At 33.3% G+C, this 25,847-nt stretch overlaps 3 protein-coding genes across 3 annotated transcripts; 1 reads left to right on the top strand and 2 right to left on the bottom strand.

Annotated features, from left to right (window-relative positions):
- Positions 1–106: 106 nt before the first annotated feature.
- On the top strand, positions 107–4,838 carry Cog2 (conserved oligomeric Golgi complex subunit 2). The gene is made up of 5 exons (XM_088183196.1): positions 107–284; positions 746–973; positions 1,037–2,101; positions 3,446–3,918; positions 3,986–4,838. The coding sequence occupies exons 1-5, from the start codon at positions 207–209 to the stop codon at positions 4,266–4,268; spliced, it is 2,127 nt and encodes a 708-aa protein (XP_088039322.1). The 5' UTR covers positions 107–206; the 3' UTR covers positions 4,269–4,838.
- Positions 4,839–9,068: 4,230 nt separating this feature from the next.
- Positions 9,069–11,199, bottom strand: LOC148236313 (dnaJ homolog subfamily C member 17). The gene is made up of 3 exons (XM_088182150.1): positions 11,004–11,199; positions 10,327–10,939; positions 9,069–10,209 (listed from the first exon to the last, which is right to left on the bottom strand). The coding sequence occupies exons 1-3, from the start codon at positions 11,076–11,078 to the stop codon at positions 10,019–10,021; spliced, it is 879 nt and encodes a 292-aa protein (XP_088038276.1). The 5' UTR covers positions 11,079–11,199; the 3' UTR covers positions 9,069–10,018.
- A 238-nt stretch (positions 11,200–11,437) lies between these two features.
- LOC148236312 (uncharacterized) lies at positions 11,438–12,525 on the bottom strand. The gene is made up of 2 exons (XM_088182288.1): positions 12,388–12,525; positions 11,438–12,324 (listed from the first exon to the last, which is right to left on the bottom strand). Exons 1-2 carry the CDS (start codon positions 12,410–12,412, stop codon positions 12,035–12,037), a joined length of 315 nt encoding a protein of 104 aa, XP_088038414.1. The 5' UTR covers positions 12,413–12,525; the 3' UTR covers positions 11,438–12,034.
- Positions 12,526–25,847: the final 13,322 nt, after the last annotated feature.

Genomic DNA, 25,847 nt, shown 5'->3' with positions numbered 1-25,847 from the left:
GCGTTTATTATTATTAAAATGAATAAATTTTTATAGAAATGTTTAATAAAAATAAATAAAACGTTAATATTTGGTTATATTGCTATATTTGGTTCAAACATAATTTTAAATGGCCATTGACTCGTCTGACGTTTGTGATGTGTCAATTTAGGGTGTCAAATGGATTTGTTTGGTTAAAAGATATGAATTACGCCATCTAGATCGACATGGACTCTCAAAACGAAACGTTCACTTTGCCGCTGGGACCCAAAGGCCTTTGTTTTGATAGAAATCAATTTTTAGGGGTACGTTTTTGCCTAACCTATAACATAAAACCGATTACATCGAAAACTAATCATAAGAGTACACATACCCAATAAATACTCAACTGCATGCATGTATTTATATTGTTTATGATTATAATTGAAACATAGAATGATTCTTTCCTGTTATCGGGGGTCAAATTTATTCTAAAAAATATTTATTCATTTGTATATACATTTTATTTATTAATATACAATTACATTTTCATTCGTAGCGAAATCGAAACCGTACAATTCTTGCAAAAACCTGTTTTGTGTGTTTATGGGGTGTTCACTATTCTAACCAACGCTTGTTCGTATTTAACTTGCATACATTTTAAAACGTATTTATGGTCAGAATAATGAATCTTTAAAAATGTATTTTATAATTGTGTATAAATAAATACTTTTTTAGAATAAATTTCTCGCAAAATATACTGATAATTTTATATTTGTCTTTCTAGGAAAATTTTTCTGTTGATGTATTTTTGCACAATCACAGAAATGCAGCTTCTTTGGAAACGCTCCGTGATGATCTGGGGATTTATCTTAAAGTTCTACGATCGGCCATGATCGAATTGATCAATAAAGACTATGCGGATTTCGTTAATTTATCCACAAATTTAATAGGCTTAGATAAAGAAATAAATAACATTCAATCTCCTTTGGGCCAATTAAAAGAAGAAGTATTAGTGAGTATTATATTTTAATATTTAAAAAAATTGTATCGATTGTGTGAAATTTTATATTTTTAGCATGTGAGAGAATGTCTATCCGAGGCTATGAAAGAACTATCCGGAAGACTAGAACAACGCAGACATCTACGCGAAAAGAAACGAAGCCTTCAATATCTAAGTCAAACGAGAGCGTCGCTACAAAAATTGAGTCATATATTGTTCTTGGATAACGATTCAAATCCTGTTATAACTCAAGATTTAATAGAAAGAGCGGCGTCCGAATATATTCAATTGCAATTTACTTATTCAAAGTGTGATTCTTTCGTGATTGACGAGGAAAGAAAACTATTCGAACGCATCGGTGCTATTTTATCGTCAACGTTAGAGTCCATGTTTTTAGAAAATCTGAATTCGAGAAAAATAGACAAGCTTCAGAGAAGCTTGCAGATTTTCTCTATGCTGGATAAAGTATCCGACGTCGAGAATATGCTGCGCAAGAAGGTCATCGGACCAGCGTTGCACGATATCATTAGCGAATCGGCTCTTCAAAAAAGTCCATCCGGATTGAGAGGCATTTTTGTTAATATTTTAACATTCTTTGATCAAAAGTTGAAAGATTTGATCGTCGTCACAAAGTCGAATAAATCTATAAAGCGGTACAACTTTTTGCTGAACAGTTTCTGGCCTGAAGTCGAATACAGAATTGAAGTTCACATGTCGTCCATATTCGCACCGGGCAATCCTGAATTGTACTATTCCAGATACAGCGACAGTTTAGAGTTCACGAGAACGCTGCTGAAGCATTTCAGTGATAAGAAAGCGATGGAAAAGTTTTACAATCATCCACAGTACAAAAGCTTTCAGCTCAAATGGAACTTGCCTATTTATTTTCGTATTAGATTCCAAGAGATTGCCGGTTCTTTCGAGTCGTTATTGGCGGAGCCGTTGAACAATCAGATTTTCACCAACGAGGCTTTAAATAGTAGCGATTATTCTTTAAGAGTAACAAAGTGCTGTTGGACTTCTTTGACGTCTTGTTGGGCTCAAGGCGTCTTCATCGTGGCCCTCACTCATAGGTTCTGGAAACTTAGTCTTCAAATTATATCGAGATATTGTACGTGGGCAGAAGTCACCATAAAACAGGTTTGATATTTTTATAATAATTTATACTATTTAATTATTTCTTTTAAAGTTTTAGTTCTTTTATAAAATGTTATTTTATAAGTAACCTATATTTTTTTATATCTTCCATTGTAACATGATATGCATTAGCTCAATGTATTGCAATTGAGTAGACTTAATTTTTGGATTTGAATGTATTTTTTTGTGGAATCGACAAATAATAAACTGTTTTAATATTTTTAGTACAAAATGTATTACGTTATAATACAATATAAAATATACACGACCTAGGACAATTTAGCAGAAAGATTATAATTCCGTTTCTTCCGCCAAAATAAAAAAATTAGGGGAATAAGTATATAATTTCAAAACACGAATTCAAATATTCACAACATATCGTTAAAAATATATTTGCAAAAGTATTTATCCAACGACTTGACTTTCAAAGAAATATCACATTACAGTAGACCCCCCAATAACACGGTATATTGGGGACATGCTATTTAAATGCCCGTTGCTTTATGTGTGAGCGAGCCAAAGGGAGGATATCTCACCATACATGCTTGATTCGTACGTACATATTGAAAAAAAATATATGAGTATGTTCTAGCCCCCTTAACTACATGCACCCAAATAGCACGTTCCCAATTAACCGTGTTATTGGGGGGTCTACTGTATATATAAGATGATTTTATTTTCATGCGCTATATCATAAAAAAAAACCTCTCCAAACTTATTTGCAATTGTTTGAATATCCACGCAATTTATTTTACATTTTTTTTATATTATTAATTATTTTAACAATTATCTATAGTTGTAATTGAATTGTATTGTAAAAAAAAGCAGTGGCGTAGCTAGGGTATGTGCCGCCCAGGGCGATCCTTAAAATTGCCGCCCCCCCCCCTATAAATTTTTTGCTGGGTCATAAAATAAGCATTTCTTAAAATAATAAATTGGTTATTATTAAGATCTTGTATTCGTAGATTTATATATGTTTTAGTGCATTCAGGGTTAAGAACCACACTAGAAGATCCCATCGCTAATATTCCGCCCCCAAGCAAGTGCCGCCCGGGGCGGCCCGCCCCCTCCGCCCCACCATAGCTACGCCACTGTAAAAAAGCAATTCAAAATCAAACAACATAATCTACAAATCACAAATTTTTACAAAACATAATTATTCGTGCTTGATGTAAAAATTGTAAACATTAAAAGGGATAATGATATAATGAAAATATTTAATATATCGAAACAATAATTGCAATATAACATACATATGTCGACAGAAGCTTATTCTTTCACGCATGGTATTAGTTTGTTATAGGATTGATTAGATATACAATTCAATATAATCCTTTTATATTTCAGCTATGGACATCTTCGCCTCAATCGAATCAGAACAACGCAATAACAGATAATCCGAATGCGCAAATTGATAGATTAAAATTTTTAATATCTCTTCACGTGGATGTCAATATATTAATAAACTACTTGCCAACGTTCTTAGAAATTGTAAATACTAGACTCGAGCCGTTCAAGTATGCGGATAAATTTGAAAAGTGTCTGCTATATTCCAAGACTTCGTTGGAGTCCATAATGCCGCAGATACAACGATACGTGGTGCATCAGCTTAGTTCGGAGAGTGTAGTTCATTTGAAGCAGATAAACGATATCCCTCGTCTGTTTCGCAAGACGAATAGAGACATTCCATCGAAAGCGTGCGGATATTTAATAACGTTGATGAAATCGCCTTTGGATTTTTACAATATGTACATTAATTTCATCGGCGAGAGTAATATGATAAGATGGTTAGAAGCGACATTTTCGATAATAACATCACAGTAAGTATAACAGTGTCTTTCTTAGAGTGTATAATAAATTACATAATATTTATTGTTATTATTTTAGATACTACATAGCAATCGAAGATGTTCTCACTTCCATACAAAAAACGGAAGATTCGTTGAGACGGTTGAAGCAAATCCGCGATCGGCCTTCTCAGACTAATTTAGAGAAGCTCGGCATATCCGACGATGATAAAATCAGGATGCAGCTGAAAGTCGACGTAGATTCCTATGTTCAGACTTTGATGGGGATCAAATTAAACTTAGACAATATCGAAAGATTGAACGATTTAATAAATTTGGTCGAGAAAGCAACTAGTGCTAAAAGTAACGCAGCGATCCAATAAGTGCTTTAGAATTTCCAGTGCCTCTAAATTACAAAGTTGTTCAAATCGCATTCACGTATATGACGAAACCAGTGTAGTATTTGTTTGCCGGTATTGTTTTCTTGCATTTTATGTAAATTCAATATAATTTTAATGATTATTTATGTATTATTTTATAATTACTACAATGCAAAATTTATTTAATCTATATTGTTTGTTTATTGATTGACTGTAGTATGGCGTTTAATGCAGTAAGCAGTAAGATATAAAAATAACGTTAATATCTTATATACACACATTTCTTGAGATATAAAAAATGCACCAATTAAATGTGATTCCAAAATTTAAGACGGTATCATACTGCAGTCAAATTGACTATATATTCATTTTTAATATATATGAATGTTTTGCTCTTATAAGTGCTATTTTATTTATAAGATCAATTTAATGTTGAATATTGTTATTTTCGAGTCATAATATTGTTCTTTTCCACTTTAATTTTATTAATGAAATTTAATGTGTACTGTTGAAATGTTTAATGTAAATAAAAATAATCTATTAATTTGTAAAATATATATCTGATAAAAGTAACCGTTGTGATTATGCTTCCATATCAAAAACGTCTTTAAATTAAAAGACATTAAACAAAATTGAATGTATGCTACTCTTTCGAACAATACAATATATTGAATGTTTCGTGATATGTCTGATATTGTAAGGTATTTGAAGAATATCTTGTGCTATCAAACTTCATAACTTGAAATTTATCAAAATTCTTATTTTTACTAACTTGATCTATATCCAATAAATGGTTCACTGTATATTTGAACAAGTACTGAAATAAACTGGATAAGGCTCCAGATTTAAGATAATACCTGTTTAAGAATGCAATTTATTTGTCTTACATTTGCGACTTTAATGCTATTTTATCATAACTCGATAAGACTATTTTGTCTTCTATGAAACATCATACGTAGGCTTACCAGCGCGTCAGCGTAGTACGGAAGCCAACGGTTTAATTACAATTGAGCGAGCGTTTCCCGCTCGGCTTGGCGTCTCTTAGCCATAACTCCATTTATAACGAGCATAACCCAAATAAATCAAAACAGCTTTATCAGCTAAGCCTGATTTCAAAAAAGTATGCTTCAAAACAAACAACGTAATGATTGTTATTTATTATACCTTTTATCAGACCCGTATAAATTAAATCTCCTACCCTCTTTCACAATTTTTTTAGCACAAATATTTTTGATGACCCTCACCAAATTCAGTAAAAATTACAGAAGGAGGAAGGGTGGCGGGGAAGTTTTAAATGACAATAATTAAATAAAGTGGTGTAGTTAGGGGAATGGACCGCCCGAGCGGCATTTGTTTGTGGCGGCATTTTCGCGATGGAAGGACCGTTCGTGTAGAGTGGTTTTTTAGCTAAAAATATATATCCACGAAGAGCTAAGAGTCAAGTTGAATATGTAAAAACAATAGTTTAACAAATGCTGATTTTATGATAATAGATAATAATATTTTTGCCCGACTCAAAAATTAGACTAGTTTTTTAGAATCCTTTGTTCTAATTGAGCGCGTGCTAAAATAATAAAACGCCTGATAACCATTAATATATTTCATCATATTTGAAGATTTTTTATAATAATATTACGACTAACAATAAGTGAGATTCGAATGAAGTATTTCTAAACCAAATATTGTCAAATGGGAGAGCGCAAAAAACAATTATGCCTTCTCAGAAGTCAAAAATCTACGTCAAAAGCAATAAAATCGTGTCGGCGCCGTCGCAGTCACACGATTTTATTGCTTTTGCCGTTCATTTTTGACTTCTAAGAAGTGGTAATTGTTTTTGCGATCTCCTATTTACCAAAATTCGGTTTGAATACATTTGACCAATACTCTCATATCAGAAGTCCGTAGTAATCTCTGTGAGGATAGCTATCATATTTTTAAAACATAGTGTAATATCGAAGTTCAGACAAACTATGGAGCAATATGCGAGATGTGACGTCTGTACTTCTTCCACCGCGTATTTCTCCCTGAGAGACGAGTTGACATGGTTTATATTTTGGACTTAATTAGTTTTAGAACTTGCATTATGTTAAGTTGGGTTTAATTCGTGTAGATTAATTCACCTTCGTTCGGGGAAGTACCGGTTCTGTCATCGACGAAACGACAGCAAATAGAGAAAGTTACTATGTGTTATCCTTTTCGTCACTCACTATCTGGGTCCATGCAAGTACAGAAACAAGCCTCAACTAACGCAATCAGATGCCAGACTACTGCTAGGTATCAGCTTAAGTTCCAGTACTATACGATAGCTGAGGCGAGTGCTTACACTCGCACAAGCCCAATGGTATCGGGGCCCTACGAGACCAACCCTTGGGGTGGGCTCCAGAATTTTACACCCAGAAGAGCGGTCCGCACTTCCCGTAGTACTATTTATTTTTAAGAGTTTATTTAGTATATTCTCCGAGTATCAATGATCGAGCTCACGTTAGCTTGAAATATCGTCATCGTTATAGCTCCATCTCCCAGGAACGCCCGTGCGTCCTGGAGGACTTAGGCAACGTCGTAACGGATTTTAAATGCTAACTTTGCTGCCTATCTCCGAGAGTCCCTACTCTTCGAGAGGAGTACACTTTGCTCTCCCACAATGATTACGACGGGCCTCCAGCGTGTGGTGCAAAGAAACTGGAAAGGCAAAGATCTCTACTCACACATCGATCACTGGTACATCAGCTTTCAACTCGCTAACATAACCCCCATACGCTAGATGGAGTGCGCGCAAACTCGACCGCCCTCCTTTGAATGAAGCCATCGAAGCTAGACGCGAGTCAGTGCTGACACTTCGATACCAAGTGTCGCAATCGTCTCTTATGAGGTCATTAAAAGAGTGTACTACTGCTTCTGCTCCCGCCCCACTGCTTATGACTGTCAGCACTGACTCGCGTCTAGCTTCGATGGCTTCATTCAAAGGACGATTGCGACACTTCGATACCAAGTGTCGCAATCGTCTCTGATGGATCGACGCCATAGTGGACGTGCGTGCCTAGCCTCTCGAAGACGAGCGCAAAGACACCAGAGTGACGAAGCTAGACGCGAAACGTACCAGGGGCAAGGCGCGCTGTTGGGAAGAACTGCAAATCTGTCGATGCAGACCCGTGGGGTATGTCCTATAGAATAGTGCGAAAGGCACTTAAAATAAACGCTCAGGACCACTACCTGAACAACCCAGACAATATGAAGGCTGTGGTCGACGGGCTATTTCCACACCACTCCACAACCGCCAGGCACAGCGGCCCGGCAGCAGCCGAAGAAGAATTTTTCCCGTTTTTCAAAGAAGAGGTGCAGGAAGCCGCCAAGCGCATCAAGAGCGCGAGGGCTTCAGGATTAGACTGCGTCCCCAACGAGGTGATCAGACACGTTTCTGGAAAAGATCCGACGTTGTTTCAGCCTACAGACCATTATGTATGCTGTACGGACTGGGCAAGCTGCTAGATAGAATGCTTCTACAGCAGCTACAGTACAGTCTTGAGGCCGAGGAGAAGGGACTGTCATCGCAGCAGTTTAACTTCCACCCCGGACGCTCCACCATCGACGCTACAAAAAAAGACGCTCGACTCTCAACGCAGTTACGAAAATCGACACCCCAGCATACCTCATTCGTACGATTGAAAGTTACTTTTCCGACAGGGTGCTGGAATATCAATGCATGGGCGTGAGTTCGCAGCGCAGCGTGCCTCAGCAGGCCACGATAGGCGTGCTTCGTGGGTTTGTATTAGGACCGGCCTTGTAAAACATCGTGTACAAAGGGCTGCTGAGAAGCAACCTTATTAGTCTTCACTGGCAACGTCGCCATTGTCGTGACGGGCAAGACCATCACGCTTCTGCACTTAGCCAGGGAAGAGTAGAGATGGATGGATGGCGCGGGACTCCAAGTAGCTGTCCATAAAACAGAGGCCGTCTTCTTTACAAGGCTCAGAAAGCTGGCGCCGCCGAAGTTTACCGTCTACGGCTTCGAAATACCGTTCATCAGATCGAATCAGATACCGTTCATCAGCTCTGTGGCACGAATTGCTAGGGAACTCGCCAGACTGATGCTGAACGTCATTGGACCCAAGTTGTTAGGACCCCTTAGTCATACTCTTAAGACAGGTCTCGGCAACCTTTTTTGGCTGCGGGTCAAAATAATTAAAATGTGACTATTCGGGTCAGTGAATATTTTTGGTCCTAACAACCAAAAATGTGGCCTAGTCGTGACATCGTAACACGTTAAAAAAATTATATTTGCAGAACTGAAATGGGTCACTTCTCACTTCAAATCATCAAACGGGTCACTTGGTGACCCGCGGGTCATAGGTTGCCGAGCCCTGCTCTAAGACATGCACAAGGTTTTGATTTTAGTCTATGGAAAGCTAAAACACCACTCTCAAAGAACCATGCTACATAATACAAAGATATTTTCTAAAATTGGAACAAATGAATTTTTTGTTTTTATTTCTGTTATTTCTCATAGATACTTTACCATGGTGTAACGTAACATTTCTGAAGAATCGCCTTCCAATCTATGTAAGTACATATTTATAATAAATACTCTCTCAAATAAATTAGTTGATTTTGTTGAATCTTATTCACAAACAATGAAATCAAGCTTCTCTTCTTTATGTATTATCCGATTTATGCAGTTTTCTGAGATGGTACAAATATATCTTATCACTACAATCATTTCTCGTGTATGGTGCAATACAGAAATGATTCGAAAAGCTTTAGTGTGTGTGGGAAGTGGATAAAAGCTTTTTAATAAAATAAACAATATAATATCATATCTTTATTACAAATGATTAGAATCTTTTTCCAATAGTAATAAATTATATTATTTCAGGTACAAAAATTATTATTAATAATAATAATAAATAACAACTCAAGGCCACAAAAAACCTCACTACCAAAGGTATTTTTATTTTTTGGAATTGATATCCTTGTTAATTAGATGCCAGAATGGGAGTTGGATCTGTTGATTTCACTAATTCTGGGGTCGCCAACGCGCGGCCATTTTTCCGGCCCGCGAGATTCATCACACATTTACAAAATATATTTATTTTATAATCGCCAATACAGACAATTTTTTACTACAAAAAAATGTCTTTAGTGTATCTAAATCTAATATGGAGATATATAATTTTATATATGGCCCGCGGAGTTATGATGCATTACTAAAGTGGCCCACAAGAACATTTGGGTTGGTCACCCCTGCTGTAACTGAAGTGTAGGAGCGTTAGAGGGATTTTGGTGAACTTTAGGGAGGATGTCTGTTTTGTTTGGAATTTGGGGAATGTAGGAATTTCGGCCCTTAAATTTTGGTCTATCTGGCCGAGTACTATTTCATTATCTTATCTTAAAATATATAGCTTCAACGATCTCTAACGTCGCTATTAATGGCGATGGATTGGAAATATATAGGTTGCTGGCTAAAGAATGTCGATCGGTATTTTGGCATCTTAGAGCTGTGTCCCCATATGTTAGGTTTATAATACTAATATGTTATATAAACTTATTGGCATCTCACTGGCCAAGAGTTTACTATTTTATATATTATCCCCAAATCCGTGGTGTGATATCTTTATATCCACGAAATTTCATTTGTCTCCATAAATTGATCTAAAGGCACATTATTAATCCGAGCCTCGGTTATGGCCCAGAAGAGGTATTTCAATATATATCTTGTAGAGCTTGACGATTTTCTTCATCATTTTACTAAAATTAAATTATTCTTCATCTTCTTTCATCATTTGTTCAATCAACTTTTGACGTTCTGATGCCTGTCTTAGTTTGGATAGAACTAAACTTTCATAATCTCTTTCCGAAACTAATGTGGGGTTGGAGCGAGGCTTTGAAACGTTGGATGGAATTCCTGAGCCTTTCAACCATTTAAGAGTCAATGGAATTTCAGGGAGCCCTGTAAAGAGAAACAACAATAATTAAATATATTTTTAAAAGTTCTATATAACTAAAAATAAAATGCAACTAATCAAGATTAATGAACTATTGCTTGATTTTCAAATCAAATACATACCTTTTTCAAAATCTACGGCCATTTCTGCGGCTTCTTTTGAATAAAACTCAACTAGAGCGCTCCCTTTTTTACTAGCAGAAACCATAAGCTCTTTAATATCGCCATACTTTTTCAAAACTTGCCTCAGCGTCTCTTCATCATAACAGCTGTTTGATTCGTTCGACTTTGTAACGTCCCATTTTATTTTTATTCTATATTGAGTCGTATCCACTGGCACTTTTTGCAAATCCAACAAAACCTGCTGTGCCATCCTCTCCTGCTCTTCATGCAATAGCTTAGAACCTTCCTTTTCTAATCGAGAAATTTCAGCCAGTAGCTTTTCTTCATCGGTGCGCTCGTCATACGTTTTATTCTTTTTATATTTCAGTTCAGCCTCGCGTTCGCGCCTCTCCAAGTCGTCTATCAACTTCTGCCGCTTCTGATCGACCTCTTTATATCTGAGTTTAGCTGCTTGTCTAGCTCTCAACACTTTGTCATATGCGGCTCTAGCCGACGAATCCACGAGGATCTCTAGCGCTTTGGAAAGCTCGTGAAAGAGCTCCGCAGCTTTCGGATTGTCCGGATTTTTGTCTGGATGGCATTCTAGAGCTTTTTTCCTATACGCTTTTTTAATCTGAAACCGAAGAATAATTTAATTACATATAATCTTTCATACTGATTTTTAATTATATACTTACTTCTGCAACTTCTGCATTAATATCTATACCCAATAGATCATATAAATCCAAATCTCCGATTTTATTATTCGTCATGATTCGATTTTGAAATTATCTGCAACAAAAAGTAAACCAAGCTAACCTAAAACCACTGACGTTTTGCATCATACAGACTTCGTGCCAAGTGTTGCCAATACAAAAAAGTCTCATTGGTCCTAACAACACTTTCTACGAAATAAAACATATCATTTAAATTAAACAAGATTTTATTTAATTATAATTAATAGATTAAAACTAATAAATAATTTTAAATTTAAATCTTAATCGAATTCATAATTTATTGTCTTAATATATTTTTAATCACTATGAATATTTGAAATGATATTATTCTATACTTAAATGTATTTAAAAATATAAAAAATGCTTAAATTTAATTTAGAATATAAACTATAAAGTTTACTGTATATTTTTTATTTATTTGTGCATATGTAATATGTTTAATTATATAAAAATTAACCTAATGGTATTTAAACATTTAAAAACTAATAAATTTGAGCATGAGGGGGGAAATTCAGGAAAATTTAATTTAAAAACATGAATATTTAGAATTTACATGCATACAGTTTTAATCATGGGCAAAAAGCATAAATAATCACTTTGAAAAATACTAACTTATTACTTTAAAAAAAATCATTAAAAAATTTAAAGCAAAGAAATAATTTATACATTAATGAAGATATATTTAAATTTCAAAAAACGATTAGGGCTGTAACTAGCGCATACATAGAAACAAATTAATATGAAGCAACGCTTAAAATGTGCACCGGTACACGATTTTTTGTGCGATTCAGGTGATAAGCTAATAATAATAATGACACTTCTCTCCCTGACACTGTATGTTTATACATCCCCATTTAAAAAACACTGTTTTAATATAGAGCAATCTAAATATCACGTGATTTCATTAATTTTCCCGTTTTTCCAACGTTACGTTTACGTTAATATTTGTATTATACATACACACAAAGGAGGTTATAATTATAAATAACACTTCACAGTTCGGTATGCCTCGAAGGGAACCTTTTGAGCACGGCATGATACAGATTATAAAACGCATAAATGGAAACGGTCACTATGACCAACAGGGCCGAGCCGAACACGAAACTGAGGAAATTTCCGGTTATGAGACCAGCGCCTCTCAGGGACGTGGGGCGGCCTCTATACAGCTCCTGGTTTTCCAAGCCGGCTTGCCTTCTCTCGTTCATGATTCTCTTCATGTTATCGAGCTTGGCTTTGAGCTCGTCCACCGATTCGTTGACATCGAATGGCTCGCCATCGTACCCTTAAATCGCAATATTTAATATATTTGAGTAAATTTAACGTTCACAGAAAAATGGAAACTCACCGCGGTTATCCTGGTAATCGTTCATCTCGACGAACAGTTTTCCTGACGCTTTGCCGACGTTTTCCGAAGTTGTGTCTAGTGCGCAGAATCACAGCTGATGTGCGGATTCTGCGTAGAGAGCCATGGACCTGAATGCAACATTATTGATCAATTGCAGGTGCAATGTACGTATTACTAATACATACATGACTTATCATAATGGTTATATAATATTATATTTAAAACAATTATTTATTTTTTGATATACATATGTATTTATTATTAAAAAATATTATTAATTATTTTTCCATTTTAATCGTTTCACGGCTTTGCATCTTAGCATAGTTTTTGGGATTAAGAAAATATATTGTTACCATAATCATATTTCAATCTTGTAATATATTAATTATGGTCGCAATATGTTAAAAAAAAGATATTATGGCCATAATCGATATTAATATGTGAATAATATATAATATATCAGACTATAATATGCTCATAAAAACTCTTCTTTATCACGAAAAAAATTCTAAACTAAAATGGGATATTCAAAATAAAACAATTAAAATCCAATTTTACAATAAACTTTTCTAAAATTTAGCATAAACAAATTAAAATAAAACTTGATATATTATTGCCCCCCAAATAATATTTAATTATACAGCTTGCTTTTTAATTACTTGTATCCAAATCGAGTGTACCATATGAACTATTTCAAAATTAATGTTGATCAGGTTGAATTTATATTAAAATAAAATGTTAGCACTGTGAATTTTTAGCTACAACTTAAATGAGCAATATATAAAATAATTGTTTCATAAAACGATTTGCTTATGCAACACATCCATTTTTTAAATTACCTTAAATAAATGCACAAACAATTCGTTTTATGGTACAAAAAAATATTTTAATGCACATATTTCTTTAAAAAAATCCCTGTTAAATCGCACCTACCTCTAATAAAATAAATTTGATGAGCAAAAATAATGAGCAATTCATAACAGAATTCATATAAAAAGTGAAAGCGTCCGATTACAAATATTTTAAGGTTACAAAATTCAGGCGAAAATGGTCCGTTCCATTCTAGACGTTCGCAGCATTACATATTTTTTATATCCGGTAAAAATACCGCTATTTAAATTGTAAAACACAATATTTTTTAACCGAAAGGGCGTTTTATTATAAAATACTTTAACGAGAGGGCGTTTCGAAGATTCACGGTTTATTTCACACCTGAGTTTTGTTTTAAAAATGAAGGCAAAATTATTATTATTTTAATAATATTACTGCATTTTTAAAACTAATTATGGTATATACCCACCGTAGTTTTTTTGCTTTAAGTTATAATCATGTATATTATTAATGTAAAAGTTGTTATTAATTTAGTATATCTTTTAAATTAGTTTTTGCTAAAATTAGGATTAATTTTAATAAGTTAATTTGATCCTTTTTATATACAATTTTTGAAAGATATAGTGGGTAAAAATAACTGCCAACATACTTTTTTATGATACATTATGATTATAATACAAATTATTTATTATTTACTTCAGTTAAAACTGAGATCCAGGCTTTAAAATATCATAATAAATTTCAATTTATTTAAAAATGAATTTAAAATAATATTTTTAATGAATTAAAATAATATATTATTGTAACTGTCAGTTTATTAATTTTTAAGGTAAAGTGTGACGCGTAGCCATTTAATTATTTCGTTGAAATTGAACGATATTTTTTATAAAATACTTAATTTTTTGTTGCAATCGAATTTTTAATTTTGTGCTGCGATTTTAAGAATTTTGTTTGAAAATGCGTTCAAAATTACATAAAAATTACTGCATAATTTGTAAGTTATATATAAAATTTACAGATTTAATATTTTTGACGATATAATATATATTTGTTGTTATTTTCAGTTTAATATTTTTTTTCGGCTGAGTGTGACGCGTAGCTATTATAATTACTTCACAGTGATTGAATGATTTTTTTATCAAATTATTGTTTTTTGTTGTAGTTGATTATTAATTTAAATATTTGTCGATTAAACGCTTTTGTATTGTCTTATAGTTTTAAGTAACTGTATGGCGGTTTTTTTTTCTTTATTTAGTTTAATCAAAAATACTTATATTTTAAATATTTATAAATTACAATAGATGTATATATTTTTTTGTAATTGTCAGATTAATATTTTTTTACGGACGCGTTGACGCGTTGCTGTTTGATTCGTTTCCCTGAAATTAAACAATTATTTTTACAAGAACGTATACATTTTTGTAGTCGATTTTTATTTAAATATTAGTGTTGCGTTTTTATCAATTTAGATTACGAAGCGTTAATAACAATAAAAATCAGTGCATAATTTACACTTAAAAATGCTAGCAACTGTAACCTTTATTGTGTAAATTAGAAATATACTATTTAAAGAAGAGCCATAAATTTTTTGTTGCGCGGCTTTATTTATAATTTAATATGCAAAAAATCGGTCGTAAGTAAACTATTAACTTCATCTAGTCATTAGTCAACAAAATGATTGAATACAACGATTATAATAATGCACTATTCCATTTTCTTTATCAAAGGATAAAATGGGCAAATCTAGAGAGGGGTGCAATCTATTTATTTATTTTTCAACGATGATGCATCTAATATGTTGCCAATTCCCAATTACGGTCTCGTTCCCACGTTTAGGGGGATCGCTTTAGCGACACGTGACCATCGTTAGATGACGTCATGTTTAATAATTTGGATTCATTGGAAAATCCACTGCAAATTAAATGAAATTTAAACTATTAGATAGATTTAAAACATGGCACCAGGTGATGAAAAAGTGGAGTTTTATGAGGTCTCCTCCCATAGACCGCCCCCAGGCAGCTGCGTCACTCTTTGGTAGCATCTCATTTCAATTAGTGATGTCATCCATCCGAACAATGGTGTCCACCCCTGCGGAGGAGTTAATACAAAAAATAAAAAAAGATCCCTCTCTACGAAAACGATGACTAATATCCATCAAGTGCGTATGTCTGCGAGTAATTGTCTTTTGAGAACAATGTGTAGAGGTTTTCCAAAAATGAGCAATTACTTTCACTCTTTTGCTGAAAATTGCTAGATTTTTTCAGTGGTGTCTATGCAATTGTTAATATACTTATCGTAAATTTATTGTTCATAATCTGATTTGTCATTGAATGATCAATTATTTATATACATAGGTATTAACTGTTTATCTCCCATTCAAATTAAGATATTGAAACAATAACTTGGTTTACTGATTTCATCATACTGCTATGCTTATTCACATATTAAAAATATTGTGAATTGGCATTATTTTAGTAAGTCTATATGAATATTTATAGAAATTGCTTAATCTAATTTCTATAAACATGTTGGGAAGAAACGTAAGATATACTACTGAAACATTAAAAATTATTTAGAGATACTCTTCACATAAACTAATATGTTTAACTGGCACGATGGTTCAGTGGTATAAGTCGGCGACTAATACCTGAAAGACCTGGGCTTAAATCTCATATGAGCCAAAGTGTTTTTTCATTTCTATCGTCTTGGAGATCTGAATTAGTGATTATTATATATTTATATTTCCGATCGATCATCACAGATTATGTTTTCTTAGATTTTCCTAATCTTATAGATGAATATTTAATAAATACGAGCTAGATCGTGCATATTGATTGTAAACTATAATAAAAGTTTATAATTAATAAAAATATATCACTGATTTACAGTCTGTTGTCTCACTACTTACTTAGTAGTTGTTAGTTGTGTTTACCCAGTTGTAACGCACTTAGAAATATGTACAATAAATAAATATTCTTTCAAAAATGTCCTCAAAAAATGCCGCTCGTGGACAATCTGTCTGACGTAGCGATTTATAAGATATTGCTCTAAATTATTGGAGTCAAAGAATTTAGAATATGAAGGTCCGAAATTCCGTGAAGAACCATACATTGACTCGGACTCTTTTAAGGCTGAGTCAATGTATGGTTCTGCATTGTCGTGTAGGATAATGTGACCTTTTGGATAACCAGTGCGATGACAGAATGTCAGTTTGTGGTGCATTGTATCCATTTCTTGACGATAACCAAACGACTGCTTTGGAGCTTTATTTTTGTACAACTGTTTTTGTTGTAAATAATGATCCAGTCCGATTAAATAAATATTTTGTTGTTCAGAACTCATGAATTACTAAGCCCTAAAAAATTGATATTTTTCCATAAATATAAACCAAAAAATGCAACATTAACGTGAATATCTTAGTGAGATTTTTACGAAGGTTAAAGTGTTTACACAATTAAATAACCAGCTATGATTCATTGAATCTGCGAAAACGAGAGCATCTCTCAGTTTGGTACATGGGGTGAAAAAGCCCCCGTTTTCATCTCCCTGTCGGTTGTTTGCATTTTTTTACCACGCCAAAGAGCAAACACAGTCTGGCAAATCTATTGAATAATGATGATTCATCTAAAACCCAACAGGGCTGGGTGTTGTCGTGCAAAGCCGCTTAGCGAAGGGTCCCCCAGGTTTTTGGTGCGCCTGAGATTAATGCTGCGATTATGACGTGCGTTGGTGTAACGGATGCCATTTGCTCTCTAGGATATAATGTGCCCTCCTTCTACTCTTTGAATACAATGTGAGTGTATGTGACGTAAGAGATTTGTTCTATGTGAGGGGTTAGTTATGCCATTGACGTCACGTTCAATGAACGTTGCGGTTTAATTTACCAAAACGTAAATTTGACGCCATCTCATAATCGAGGTGTACTGTGACGATCATTTAGTGTGTTGTGGTTAATTCTAGTTATCTATAAAAAAATCCCGAAAATTGTCCATTTGTTTGTGTATCATTAACAACAAAAAACATTAAAAAACAAATATTTTCAGGTACTTTGTAATAAAAAAAATAGTTTTTTGCTTTAAAACAAGCGATGTACAAGTTCGATCGGACCCCCATTTGAGCCATTTTGAGACTTTCAGAAGAGTTAACGCTCCTGACTGCTTGGTTTTAAAGATTAAAAATTAAATTTTTAGTATCGTATAGAAATACCGAGCATGTTCGTTTTGTATGAAAAAAATATATAATTTTTTTTACAAAATGGCGGCCAATGTAAAAATACAAAGTGTCATAACTTAGCAAAATGAAATCCTACTGAAAAATGTCGTATGCAAAAAGTTAAGTGAAGAAGCTTAATTTGCATTTAAAAACAATTTTTAATTATTTAATTTTTGTGTTACAGTCCGGTGACACAACCCCTGTGCCATGTTTTCATCAAACATTATTCTGTTACTCTATCAACTGTATTGAGCCCGTGCGCAAAAAATGCTCTTATTTCTAGTATTCAATTCACTGGTCCATGTTGAACCAAGTACAGATAAATTATCTAAAACATAAAATATTTAACAGAAGGATCCCACAACATACTAACTCTTGCATCATTCTGGGCAAGATTCAAGTAAGACGAAGAAGTTGATCAGTCCATTTTCCTTGAATGCATGGCATGGCATTTCAAGAAGAATAAGAAAGAGTCAATAAATTTATTTGTAAAAAGTATGCGCTGATTTCATTATAATCCACTTTATTGAATTATATATCCAGAACTTCCTTATGTAACATATACATATCCTTATCAAAACATTATACGACCATCGGTTTCCAGGAAGTTAAATCATTGTTGCATCACGTTCAAGTAATTAATCACCAAACACCGTTTACAAAATAATGCTATATTTACATGATGAAACAATGACTAACCGATGATTAACGCCACTACCAAGGATAGCTAATGTGTGAGGTCCTTATCGCTCCATTTACAAGTTCACCGACCACCGATGATGAATGAAGAGGCCACGTGGCATTCCACCCCCTTTGATGATTAATGCACTTGCCAGAGGGGTTGGTTAGTTATGTTTTTTTCAACAAACATTACGTCACCAGACCTTCACGGTCACTATGTAAAAAAGGACTAATCGCTCAATCGCATTGATGATGATTCATAATAATTAGTGATACGGGCTTGTAGGTGCGTAGATAAGCAGAATGGTACACCTGTCATGTTTGGTATGCAAGTGGCATCAATCCCATCGGAGCTGTCAATATCAGGATGCCCTCCCCCATTCATGTGTAGTATTTCACCATAAGTTTTTATTAGTCATAGCATTTCAACTCACCCTTGCAGTGTATAACAGATTTGAGCACTTTTGAAACCGCAGAAGGGTATGACTAAGTACAGGAAAAGACCTATGTAACTCATCTTAGCTAGGAAAAGGGGGTGCGTGGAGCAAAGTATTTTTTTTTGTTAAATAATTTAATTTTACAGTGACTAAAATATGAGTTAAAAAATAGTGATATAGAATTAACTGTAATATTTTAAATATTGTGTTGAAGTAAAAATAAACGTTTTTTTAAATATTTTATGAATCTAATAAATTACACTGTACATTAAGATGTTTGCCACAAAGATACGATAATTCTATTTAAATTTATTATAAATTAAATCAGTAAGATCTCTTTTATATTTTTTAGTCAATATTATTTCTGAAAACTTATTGCACAAATAAATCGTTCTTTATAATTTTTGCTTTGGCAAAATATTAAAAAAATATTTTTAAATATAATTATAATGATTTTGAAAAATGTCACTAAAAATATTTGCTTAATATTATTTTTACAAAATACTCATATTGATTAAATATTGACTAGAATACGCATATTATTAGTTTTTATCATTTTTTATGACTAAGTGTGACATAAAGCTGTATTTATTATTTTGCCGAGATTAAATCTTATAATATTTTGTCGCCTAAAAATTAAATAACTTCATTTATTTTTAAGTAAATTTCTTCACAGAAGATCTGTTTTTATTCCATATAATCTAGTCTAAAACTTGGCTTAAATTAACTTGTATATACATATAGTCCAACATAAAGATGCTCTTAATTTCTAGTAGCAGCTTGTCAAAAAAAAGTGCTGTAAAAGAAGTATTTACATAGAAAAAAACTGTATTGAATCCTATATATTTTTACATTTATTTATATACAATAGTTTTATACAAAAACCGGCGATACACGCGTTAGTTTTTGTATTTTTTAAGTATTACAAAGTTTTTTATATAAATTTGTTAATTGGGCACACAATTTATGTAGTGTAGTCTTCAAGTCGAATTGAAGATTGAGTTGAGCTCTTGGAGATTCTGAATGACTACTCAGTTGGGCCAAATCAGACGCTCAGAAAAATCGTATGTTTCGGTTAATTCGGCGTGGCTGAGTTTGATTCGATTTCAACTAATCTCTCAGTAAAAAATAAAGTTCAGTCTTGACTGAAACCAATATTCCGGTATTCATAAACCAATCTGCTCTCAGTAGCAGAGAAATGCTTTAATATATATAAAAAGAACTGTTTTTTTTATATATTTTTTATCGGCTTCTTTGCAAGAACCCCAATATTTTAATTTCAAGTTATCTGCGAATCTTTTTTTTTTCTTTTTAACAAATGAATATACCCGCGTCCTCTTTTATTGACCGTTGAGGCTAAGACGTCCGCACTTGCCGACTCGCCTATGACTGTTGCCATCCGGCTTATTAATACGCTGGCATTGCACATTGACATGTTTAAGGTCAGCTACGAGGAGCTGGTTTGGTTATGATATTTGTACTTTTTTATTTTGCTTCTTTCTATATATTATTTTAGTGTATTGAAATAATACAAATATTGTTTTCAACAATCGTGATGCATTGGGGTAACCTTAGTTAGGTTACAATAGTCTTATTTTAATTTAAATAAATAAATATAACTGCTTTAATAGACAAAAACGTAACTGATCTTTTAAAGCATTTTTGTCGGTTTCTTTGCGAAAACCCTGATATTTATATTATTTAATTAAAAGCTTGTTAATATATTTATAAAAAAAGGCCAAAAACCATCAATATTCCAGTTTTTTGTAATAATCTGCTCTACGTAGCATATAAAAACGTAACTGTTTTTTGCGGGAAATTGTTCTAGCTTATATATCATTGTGGATTGGAGAGAGCTTCAGTGCCCCTTCCGCTCCTTGATAATTTGTGTAATGCAGATAATTTGGGGCAGAACCAGACTCTTGGTGTATACAACGGCGTAACGGTAGATTAAAATTGCATTGTATGCATTTAATAATGGTGATTAGTATCTGCTCGACACTGAGACATTTATTTGTTAAAGTAAGGTCAAACGGTTTTTGAAAATATATTAAGAAATGAATCGTTAATTTTGCATAGTTCTTTGGCCATGTTTTTACTCCATTTCCAGACGGAATTGATTTAGATTTGTAGTATTCTGGATTATATATTTACATATATATAGATAAGCACGATAGACGAATGGTACAAATCGATAATATTGACTAAAATACAATTTTTTTTTTATTTCTATCGTATCTGTGAGATAGGAATTTAGTGATTAACGTACGGAAGTTCTGGCTAATATCATTGTGAAGTGGGGAAAAGTTCAACGCCCCTTTCATTCCTTGATTATTTATCCAATGAAGATGATTTGAGACAGAACCAGAAAATTTGGTGTAACGGTAGATTAAAATTGTGTTGTGTACATTTGGTAACGGTGGTTATTCTCTGAAATGTGCAATTCAGATATGCTATGCTTGGATGCTATTATTTATTAAATTAAGATAGAAGAATATACTACATCTAGGCCTTTTACACATATAGATATGACTATTTTAATCGAGAAAATTACAGAATTGATTTTTACTGAAAAGATTTTTTTTTTAATTTTTCAATGTATATTTTTTCATTTAGGAATAAATAAATTAAATTCAGCGAAGCATTTATTAAAAATATTGTTGATAACTATTTAAATTATTATACCCCTCTTTCTTATTTACTGATTTACTTATAATAATGTAATGAGCTAGTTTTCAATCGCAGTATTTTTAAATAAATAAATATATAATTTACATTGAGTGGAAAATTGTTAGTAAAATTTTCAATTAAATGTGCAATATTTAATTAATCGATTATCAGAAAATCACTTTGACTCACTCATGTTATTATGAGTTTCGTTGTTGTTATTGCTCATGTCCTAATTTAAATGCCATTTGTATTTATGCAGAAAATAATATAATTGAGGATTAAGATATTGATATATCCTACTTCTACACATTACTCTAATTATATTGAACATTCATCTAAATATTATATAATATATGTATATTCTAATCGTTTCCATTTTTATGGCGATATTATGATCATTCAGAATTACAAATTCATACTTAGATAATGACTTTCATAAATTTATGATTCTGTGTTTTACTTTTCTATAGTAAAATCAGCAAACTTTCACCATATTATTGTTGATTATAATAATATGTCCATTCATATTTTATATCTTATTTATTATGTTTCTTTAAAATTGTAGATGATTCATTGCAATAAAGTCTGTGGGAGCAAGGTTTGAAGAAAATGAGAGGTGCTTATCTAAATTAAATAATTCTAATTTATATGAAAATTATATAAATCATGTTTGTCCTTTTAAAGAGCGGTATTTAATCTTATTTTTGTTCATAACAACTTGATTTGTATTTCGACTTTGAATGTGGTTAATTAGATCTGACAAAGGGATTTTTTCTCAGTCGAAATCTGACCCACTAAAATTGTAAAATATGTACGTCATACTATAAAAAAAAATGTAAAGAATATTTGATTCAATCTGTGTTTTAAAGTCCGTTATTTATTATATAATGAAAGTTCCATAGATTATTATTAAGTCTGTCAAATTTCATAACATCACAAATGTTTTCCACTCTAGTGTCATTGCTATATCAGTTGTACTTCATTTTTTTTTGTTATTCCAATCATTTATTAAATATAAATAATATCTAAAAAATTGATATGGTTTTACTATTACTTCATTAGCACTTACTTTGTACTTGTATTTTTCGGTACTAAAAGTTAATGACAAGAAACACAATAATACACTTTTGCTTATAAATATACATTAAAATATATACATCTACAAAATGGTAACTATCATAGATTGTGGTTAAATAAATGGAATAAAATTACCATACTAGTTAAGGGAGAGATTATATTGTTTCAAAAACCGCTACTTAAACTTGAGCTTCCCAGTTCACCAAACTTTGCCCCTTCTATTTAAAGAGAAGACATACCAAGGGGTTTTATCTTTTAATCATACGCATATTTTGTTTAACGTGACAGCAAGAAATAATTTGATTTATATACGTGGTGTGATTATAATAACACCATCTTGGTACTATTGTCTTTGATCTTGATGTGAAAAATATTAAGGATCTTGCGGTTAAAAATCGCTGGATCACAATTTTTTTAAGAATTTATTTTACGGTTTATGCAGCAGCCAAATTTGTTCCAAAACTGTTACATTGCATCATAATACGCGTTGAATGATTATGAAATTGAAATAAAGGTCTAATTGTCTGAGCAGAAATGCTTTGAAAAGCCAAGATCAAAAAAAGTACGCCAAGTTCAATCAAATGGCAAGATTCTCCTCAATGTTTTCTTTGGTTTTAACGGTATATTCCACTATCATTATCATTACCAATAGGTCGTACGGTACATTTTCTTCTCCATCATACTTATATACGGAATGCAAAAATATTTAATCATTTTGTTTAAGTATCCCCAATTTGGCCTAAGTAAGTACGCCCCTCTTTTCAAAATCACCCCCTTCCGTTCGATTGTTTGCATCAATTATCCGACAAGGGAGAAGTGTTGATATCAGTGAGTCAGCTACGACAATACAAGTTAAATCGGGGTAGTAAATTGAATACACCGACCCCAACAAATACATGTAGTAAGCGATCGAATTGACATAACGCAATTCCATGTCGGGATATATAATAGTAGATATTGTATATGATGAGCGTTCGTCATCTCATTAACGTGATGATATCATCCGACGAGACTTTCTCACATGGGGGGACTCGCAGGGTATACAAATTTATCTATTCGTTCTTAATTCAATTGGAAGTGCGGTCCATCTATTTATATTGAACCAATATATCATGTGATTACTGTCGTTAAAACTGTCATATTTAAATTACTAGTAGAACATTGTAGTGAAGATTTGAGTGCGGTGGTTGAAAAGCAGTTAATTGTAATTTGGCGTTAATGATTAGCATTGTAGTAAATTCGTGATCGCACCGTCACTGAAGAACTTAACTTGATACGTATGTTTTATAAATAGCAAAAACAAATAATAGCTCTTTTTTATGGAATATAAAGTTATTGAAGAAGATCGAAATAAGTTCTTAGATTTCAGACTTTGTAGCTGGACCAGGTTTGACGTGAAATAAAAAGCGGCTGCTTCCTCGGCCTTCTTAAAGTCGTCTTGGTTGGTATCTGGCGTAGCTCCTCTTAGTGCGAGATCGGCTAAAGTTTCGTTCTTCCCAAATAGGTAAGTTAAATGCTGACTTGCTCTAGATTAAAGTGTATTATAAAAGTATCGTGAGAATGCTATGTTCGTGCTTATATACTCTTTTTGCGGAAGAGCATGTGCTTGGCTCTTTCCTTCTTTCGCAAGTTTGGCCAATGCGACGATTTGAACCAGAAACAGACTATTTTGTTACATATTACTTTTCTTATAATAGCTTCTGCACAACGGTCATAATTTAAGCACTTGAGTGTTGATATATATTTTTTTTTAAATAGCTTAAGTTTGCTGATAAAAAATAGATTGTTATAAAAATATTTTTAAAAAACTACGGGTTTTTGTGTATTATTTTAACTTATTTGATCAAAATTACAGTTGGAGATTGGGCAATGCTGTTGTAGTGACCACACACAAATGGGTCCTCATTCAAAAGGGTCATTGTCTCAAACCCTAAACTCGCGTTAATGCCTGTGCCCAAAAACGATCATTTATTAACAATCGAGACAAACATAATAGCGTAATGCTTGCACTACACTCTCTAGAAGTTGTCCGAACCGAAGTTCAACTGAAGTCGGCCGAGGCTGCCAACTTCCGAGTAGCGGTCACACTGCCACAAATTTCATATGCCATCCAGACGGCGGCCGTGAATGACGTCCACACGGCGGCTGCTGTCACGTACAGCTGGCATAATTGCGCGCGATCGAAAAATGTGCCAAATAATCGCAATTTTTAAATTGTCATATTATTAAAATTACGCTACTGATAATTATAAAACCACCAATACAATATCAATGAAAACTTTTCGGTCTTAAATATTCAATTTACGCAAAATCTTTGTCGGCTTTTGAAAAATGCCATAAGGCATAAAAATGATACTTCAGAATACGAACACCACATCTGTGACTGTCCTAGAATTTGTCGCCATCAATTCTAAATAAGAATTCGTTATGGTGTGACATTTATATAAACCGATCTAGGAAAATACATAAGGATATTCGAAACGATTTTCTTTAACAAAATCAAGTACCACTAATTATTAAATTTTATATGAAAAATATATAAAAACGATATCTGTTAGAAGAATATACTATCAAAAATATAATTAATCCCTTTTGGTGCCCTAAAATATTCAAAGATGTCAGTAAGAGTCTGTTGAGGTCCCCGATAAGCATGTGGTATTATAACTTGACCACGTGACTACAATGCAGCGCTCGACGTGCGCGTTGACCATAGGACGCCTACGCGCATACTGAAATTGAACCGAGTTACTCGTTCCTTCTCAATTTGCGAAACACCATATCATTATCTCTCTCCCTGTCGTCACTTAACACGCGAGAGAGCGAAAGGGGAAGTATATCACCGCTCGCGCTCGAAAGAGCAGCTCCGACTTCGGTCCGTTTGCCGACAATGTTCGGAAGCGCTCGAAGCTTTGCCTAGTCGACTGAATTACCCACACTTTACCTCCAGTTCTCGGTAGCCTTGGACAACTTCCGAGAGATTTTAGAGCGGGCAGAACTGAACTCGACCGAAGTAACCCACTACATTCTCCGTCCTTAGCCAACCTTGGCCAACTTCCAGAGAGTGTACTGCAGGCATAAAGGATTTGGGGACCACACGGAACACGAGTTTACAGTAAATATTCTCCATCGTTAAGAGAATATCTTTGTGGTGAAACAGTCACGGATATCATAAATCGCCACATCCATGACTTTTCCAAAAATGCAATACGACCTTGGACGAGCGAACGTCGCCTTCTAAAGGCGTAGACGTATTTCGACGTTCTATGAAGCAGCGATTGGTAGGAAGATCGCTGCACATATGCGATTGGCCAGCAAGCCCTTAACTTAAGTATGAGCCTGGACTCCAATGAGGAGAGACAGACAGTCGGAGAGTGAGACAGTCACTCAGTCAGGGTCACCAGCAGCCTGAGACCTTTTTATTAGCGGTAATTCTGAGAAACAATTTCATAAGGTAATATATGTATATATTTTTATATATGGTTCTAAAGTTTATCTTGTTTGGAGTCAATACACAAAAGAAACTCAATTGAAAGGGTGATAAGTGAATCAGCC

This window comes from Plectrocnemia conspersa, unplaced genomic scaffold (assembly GCF_051122295.1).
Source record: "Plectrocnemia conspersa isolate PC_06_02 unplaced genomic scaffold, ASM5112229v1 ptg000003l, whole genome shotgun sequence".
Classification (NCBI taxonomy): domain Eukaryota; kingdom Metazoa; phylum Arthropoda; class Insecta; order Trichoptera; family Polycentropodidae; genus Plectrocnemia; species Plectrocnemia conspersa.
Note: the sequence above shows the minus strand (reverse complement) of the source record. Positions and strands in the feature narration are given on the sequence as shown.

Coding starts and splice junctions, on each gene's coding strand:
- Cog2 (XM_088183196.1), top strand. CDS start 207: ATGGACTCTCAAAACGAAACGTTCACTTTGCCGCTGGGACCCAAAGGC. Junction 285..745: donor ATAGAAATCAATTTTTAGGG/GTACGTTTTTGC, acceptor TTGTCTTTCTAG/GAAAATTTTTCTGTTGATGT. Junction 2,102..3,445: donor CAGAAGTCACCATAAAACAG/GTTTGATATTTT, acceptor TTTATATTTCAG/CTATGGACATCTTCGCCTCA.
- LOC148236312 (XM_088182288.1), bottom strand. CDS start 12,412: ATGAACGATTACCAGGATAACCGCG. Junction 12,325..12,387: donor CGATTACCAGGATAACCGCG/GTGAGTTTCCAT, acceptor TTGCGATTTAAG/GGTACGATGGCGAGCCATTC.
- LOC148236313 (XM_088182150.1), bottom strand. CDS start 11,078: ATGACGAATAATAAAATCGGAGATTTGGATTTATATGATCTATTGGGT. Junction 10,940..11,003: donor TTAATGCAGAAGTTGCAGAA/GTAAGTATATAA, acceptor CTTCGGTTTCAG/ATTAAAAAAGCGTATAGGAA. Junction 10,210..10,326: donor GGCCGTAGATTTTGAAAAAG/GTATGTATTTGA, acceptor TTCTCTTTACAG/GGCTCCCTGAAATTCCATTG.